At 38.2% G+C, this 6,000-nt stretch overlaps 2 protein-coding genes across 2 annotated transcripts in view; both read right to left on the bottom strand.

Annotated features, from left to right (window-relative positions):
* The window catches only part of FGF18 (fibroblast growth factor 18), a 650,869-nt gene that overhangs the window by 590,385 nt on the left and 54,484 nt on the right, over positions 1 to 6,000 (bottom strand). The gene's annotated exons all lie outside the window — the stretch shown is intronic.
* The window catches only part of LOC121929377 (gamma-aminobutyric acid type A receptor subunit pi), a 34,415-nt gene that overhangs the window by 9,702 nt on the left and 18,713 nt on the right, over positions 1 to 6,000 (bottom strand). Inside the window, exon 6 of the mRNA XM_042464944.1 lies at positions 4,147 to 4,229. Within this exon, the coding sequence (XP_042320878.1) occupies positions 4,147 to 4,229 (83 nt within the window). The remainder of the gene's footprint in view (positions 1 to 4,146; positions 4,230 to 6,000) is intronic.

Genomic DNA, 6,000 nt, shown 5'->3' with positions numbered 1-6,000 from the left:
GCCACTAGAGGACAACACCATGCTTTGTAAATATCATGCTTTATTTTTAAACTATATAACTATTTAATTAAAAATAATAATTTCCCCATTTTGGATGAATTTTTAGCCTGATAGTACATCTTCTGCCAGTTAGACAAATATTAATATTTTGTCCTTGCTGCCTTTACTGGATTCTGGAACACCCATTTTTAACAGAAGTCATGGTAACCCAATAGGGTTGATTCATTTCCAGTACCAATATAGAAGTTGTTCCTCTTATATAGATAGTCATCCAAAATCCATTTTCTTTCCAATCCTATTTTTTTTCCTGTTGGGCATGTGGACAGGTAGTATTAGCTCTGAGATGTGCAGAGTCTTTTGCAACCCGGCTCGGGGTTAGAAATGGGAAGCCCAGGCCAAATATGAAACTCCATTTTAAGTAAATCTATAAGATTTCCTTTAAGTAGCAATTGCTATTTGAACAGGCATGTGGACATAACTGATTTAGGTATTTATCACACTGGAGCTAATTTTTGCATTAAAGAGAGATTAAAGCACATTTAAAGCATCCCACAAATAAAGCAAAATGGCGAGTAATTGAGCAAATAATTATCACACGCAACTGCACAAATAAAGTGATATCGGAAATGCATTGTTGCTAAAATCCCAAACGTAAAAAGATGTGTGTTAATGCTTCTTTGTGACCACTTTAATGGCACGCTTTGTGCGATGTCTTGTGAAATTGTTTCGTGTAACTACGCGATTTTTCTGGGATATTCACGGGATAAACTCCTGATCTCCTTCATGTAATAAACTAATGGTGAACAGATCTCCTGCCACTTTATAAACAGAAGCTACTGCAAATGTAAATACTGTAGTTATACAACTCTCAGAAATGTCAGTTTGTTTTAATAAACAGGTCATTAATGTTTTAGTTTGCCTAGCTGTTTAAAGATCTGACATTCAATAAACATGACAACATTCATATCCACCAGTTTGTCTTCACAACAAAAAAGATAAATATGAATTGTCTTTTCCACTAGACACAAATGACAAAATCTTGCATCTGATAGTACAAGATGTGCTGGTTCCCCAAGTACAAATCATCCAAATATGACTTTTTCAAAGTTTCTGCCCTGTTTATAATAATAGCTGCAGTCACTTAGGGAACTTGATAATAAATGACTGACTGTTGTAAATCCATCTAGCATATATTTAAATAGCATTAATTCCAGGCATTTATCCTAATGGCATCTCTAGTTGGCAACGTGCGTATAATTTCATAAGAATAATATGGCACAGGAACTTGACATAGGGTCCAATTACTCTCTCGCTCTCCTTTTAAGGCTAAACCCAAATACATTTTAAAACAAGAGGCTAATCATTATTATTTCAGCTTCTGCACATTGTAATAAAGTTAATCATGGTAAACTAATATGATTTTAATGGAAAAAAAATAGGCACTTCCATTGGAACTCCATTCTAAGAGCTGGCAAGTAAAACCTGGTTTTAAAATAATGGGATTTCAGATATCAATTGAATTGGTAACAGAAAGATCATTCCTCAGGACAGTCAATCCTCACATATGCCCAAGTAGTTTCTTTTTAAAGACCCTCTGTGTCCTCATAATTTCCAAGATTGCATTTTGGGGCCCGGGAACCACCATAAAGCCATTCTAGTGCCACATGCCAAAAGTACTAAAGAAGGGAGTCCCCCAACAATTCTCTTCTGGATCCACCAATATTATTTTGCCTTCCAATGAAGATGAGTGATTCTGCTCTGTCTCTGGTTTTGATCATTCAGTTACTTGCAATGCCAAGACATGGCACAATTACCTTCTATTTACTAGGGATGCTTGAGGAAACCAGACTTTGCAAATTCCAATAGAAAATAAAAGTTATCCACATCTTTTAACTTCTGCACTAGAATTTAGCTAGTCATCAGATTTCACAGTTCTCCTAATGTTGTGACACAGTATAAATTCCAAATTATACATTTAAATGAATTTTGGGAAGAAATATGCATTTAAATGAATGTTGAAATACTTGTGTTTTTTTTTAAAATGCCAGTTAATAACAAAATGTAATAGAATAATAGGCAAACCACACAAAAGTGGCAACTAGAAATGAACTGTGAGCCCAGGACAGTAACTTCCCCAAGTACACAGAGGATTCAATGCTTTGCTTAATTCTTTTTACACAGTCTAAATGTTAACCTGGTGGGATGTGGGGAATGAATGTGCCTTCTATTTTAGAGTAGGGAGTGGGAGCTGTGCTTCAGCTATGAGATATTAGTAAACACGAGAGAAGACCAAGGCTCCTACAGCAGTTTATGACTTATAGGGCCTTTTGGTGAATGGGACCAGACAACCCAGTACAGTCAGGGTCACATCCTTAATCTCTAATATGTGTGTAAATGACAAGGAGTTTCCTCTAATCTTTTTATTTTACTATAAGTCAATTGTCTTAAATCAGTCTGAGGGTGAACACTTCTCATTCAGGGTAGAACCACATTATAATGTATCTTCAAGATAAATCTGACATATGGCAACCTTCTCGTAGGGTTTTCTTTGCAAGATTTGTTCAGAGAGGTTTTGCCATTGCCATCATCTGAGACTGATAAAGTATGACTTTCCCAAGGATTTGAACTGTGATCTCCTAGAGTCTTCTAACACTCAAAGCACTACACCATACTGGATCTCATCAGAATAGAACTATCCTTAGCAATAAAGCTGAAGGCAAAGAGTAAAGAGGATATACAGTGTGCCCGCACCATACGCAGGTACACTATATGCGAGTTTCAGCTTACACTGAAGCTGCGCTACAATACACTGAATAATAATAATAATATTTAATAATAATATTTATTTGTATACCGCCCTCTGGCAAACCAATCCGGGTGGTTAACAACAGTAAACTAGAATGGTGCGTGCGCCCGTGGCGCATGCCTATGTCGCACTGCCACACCTGAGCCTCATTATATTCAATGGGGCTTGAGAATACGCATTATTCGTAAGGCAAGAGTCCACTGTAGTACTGGAAAGGTACTAGAGGGTTTTACTATGACTCACAATGACTGTAAATAAGACAGTGAAGATGAGGGGGGTTGCCTCATTCTTCAAGTAATGAAAGTGAACCTTCTGCCATCCTGGCTTGTTCTATTTCCCCAAGGATCCACACAAGATAGTGCCTGGGCGGCCATTCCTTGAAGCCGGCCCTTTGAACACCCAAGGCTTCACGGGAAACCTATGAATATCACCAGAATTCAAGTATATACACCCATCACTGAGACAGAACAGGAAGAAACTGATAGATTCTGTGAAGGAGTACAGGAAGAAATTGATAACACACCAACACGGGACATCAAGCTGATCATTGGAGATTGGAATGCCAAAGTTGGAAGCAAAGAAGAACCAAAAACAGTATGTAGATTCAAATTAGGCAAGAGAAATGAAGCAGGTGAGCATCTGATAGATTTTTGTGAAGTCAACAACCTATTCATTTCAGACACATTTTTCATACAATCAGAGGAAAGGTTATACACATGGACATCACCAGATGGCTAACACAAAACCCAAATAGATTACAGTATATCATCGGAAATAAAAGATGACAAAGCTCCATACTAGTGGCCAAGACTAGACCAGATGCTGAATTACTCATATTAAAAATAAAAGTAAAACTCAAGAAGAGAACAAAACCAGTCATCATACCAGAATATGACTTAAACAGTGTGTTTTGGTCGGACCTATGTCTTCATGAATCCATGAAAGTCACCAGTGACCTTCAGCTATTCACTTTCTTTCAGCCTGAGACACCTCACATGTTTGTTGGGAATATTAAATTGGGCTCAGGAGAGTATATATTCTGCCCTGTGTTCATTGGAGAAAGAAAGTGTATTAACATAACCCATAAATAAAGAAAACAAAACACTGGACTAAACTGGCTTTTGGTTTGATCCAGTAGGGCGCTTCTCTAGTATAATCCTATATAGTGCAAAGTGAAATGGAACTGTTTCCCTTTTATGGTTCTGTTTTTTCAAATGACAGGTTAAGATGTCAAAGACAGAAATGAAATATTTGCACTGGTCACCTACATATGAATAAACAAACTGAAAGTCAATTAAGGGAGGAATATTTTTCACCTTCTTATAGAATGTGGTACTTACAGCTTTCCATTTGCAATTTACACGTCTGAGTATCCAGAGGATATTTTGACAAGTCCATGTTACATGCAACTGTGGTTGTGATCCTGCAAATGAGACAGCCCAGTGTGAAGGCATTTATTACAAAGAATCTGCAGTTTTCATCTCCATCCAGACATGGCAACCTTTCTGCTTTGAAGAATAAACAACCCATGACTCTGCAGCCTTGGTTTTTCTTACCACTGCATACCAGGATAACTGATACTTATAGAAGTAAGATAAGATGCAATGAAAGCTCATGTGACTTTCATAACAGAAAGAAAGTGAAGCTATGTATTAAATAAGTAATTAATGAGGACAAAAAGTGAGACACAAATGGTTTCGAAATTACATGTGATATGTAGCTTCAACATCATACCTATACTCCATCTCTCAATCCAACCCCCTATAGCCCACCTCTAAAAGAAGGCAGCCATACCATGCAGAGCAATTCTGAAGTACTGGTGAGCAGGGTGATGAAGAAAGATGCATCCAACTCTCCCCCACCATTGCCCTGTGGTACAAGGAGCAGAAGCAGGGATCCTTTTACAACTGTTTTGATGGGATCACACTAAATTGTTATAGTGCTATTATTCCACTTTAACTCCTATGACTGCTTCCTGTTCCATTCTGGGTTTTGGAGCTTAGTGAGGCCTATGGGTTCTCTGACTGAGAATTCAAAATGCCCCTTTCTAAACTGCAGATCCCAAGATTACACAGAAGGCAGCCTAGCCGTTACAGTGGAATAATAGCTATATAATAGTGTAGTGTGATATTGACCATAGTTTCATGACAGCTTAATTGTGGGAGGGGACTCAATGTGTCATCCTTCAGTGCACTTCTCTCCAGCACCACAGGACTCTTTTGCTCAATATGGCTGGCTGGCTTTTCAGGTGGGTTTTAAGGGCATTTGCATGGTGTCACAATTGTTAATGTGAATGCAAAACAGTTGTGAGTAGAAATCGCTTCTGATACTTAACTGACTAACAGAATGTCAGTCAAATATTGTTGTTGTTTTTTTAATACACAAACTAAGAACAGAATCTGGAAGCAGAGTACTGAATTGAAAGGCCAGCTTTATAGTTTTCACTGAACATTTTGAGTTTGATCAAAGATGCACCCATCATTCTCCAAAGAAGATTTGGCTGCTTACTATGAAGAGCTAGACATACAGTGCAACATTATGTCACACTGTAATATTTCACCGCATAAATAGAGTATAATGCATTACTTCCCTTTGGGTGTGTATTCAGGTTATCTGTCAACTTCAGGTTGCCTGTCACCTTATGGTGATTCCATGATTTTCAGAGTTTTATTAGACAAGTAATACTCAGAGGTGGTTTTGCCAACTCCTTCCTCTGAAATACCAGGACTTGGTATTCGTTGGTGATTTTCTATCCATGTAGTAACCAGGGCTGACTCTACCTAACTTCCAAAATCAGACAGGATCTGGTGCCTTCAGAGTATCTAGGACACTGATGGCGAACCTATGGCACGCATGCCAGAGGTGGCACCCAGAGCACTCTCTGTGGACACATGTGCCATCGCCCCAGCACAGAGTTTGCCAGAGTTTGTTACTAGAAAGCCAGAGGGACATGGCACTTTGCAATAAATAAGTGGGTTTTGGGTTGCAGTTTGGGCACTCGGCCTCAAAAATTTTCACTATCACTGATCTAGGACCTAGTTGGATAGAATTTGCCTACATCATAGATTGTATTAGTAGACATCTGATAGCATGATGGGACTAGGGATATAAATCTTAATTTCATTCTTACAGGCAAGAATGAATAGTTTTACCATTTTTCTCCTTCTTGTCAGAAAGTAGTCAAAAAACTAGCT

This window comes from Sceloporus undulatus, chromosome 1, assembly GCF_019175285.1.
Source record: "Sceloporus undulatus isolate JIND9_A2432 ecotype Alabama chromosome 1, SceUnd_v1.1, whole genome shotgun sequence".
Classification (NCBI taxonomy): Eukaryota; Metazoa; Chordata; class Lepidosauria; order Squamata; family Phrynosomatidae; genus Sceloporus; species Sceloporus undulatus.
Note: the sequence above shows the minus strand (reverse complement) of the source record. Positions and strands in the feature narration are given on the sequence as shown.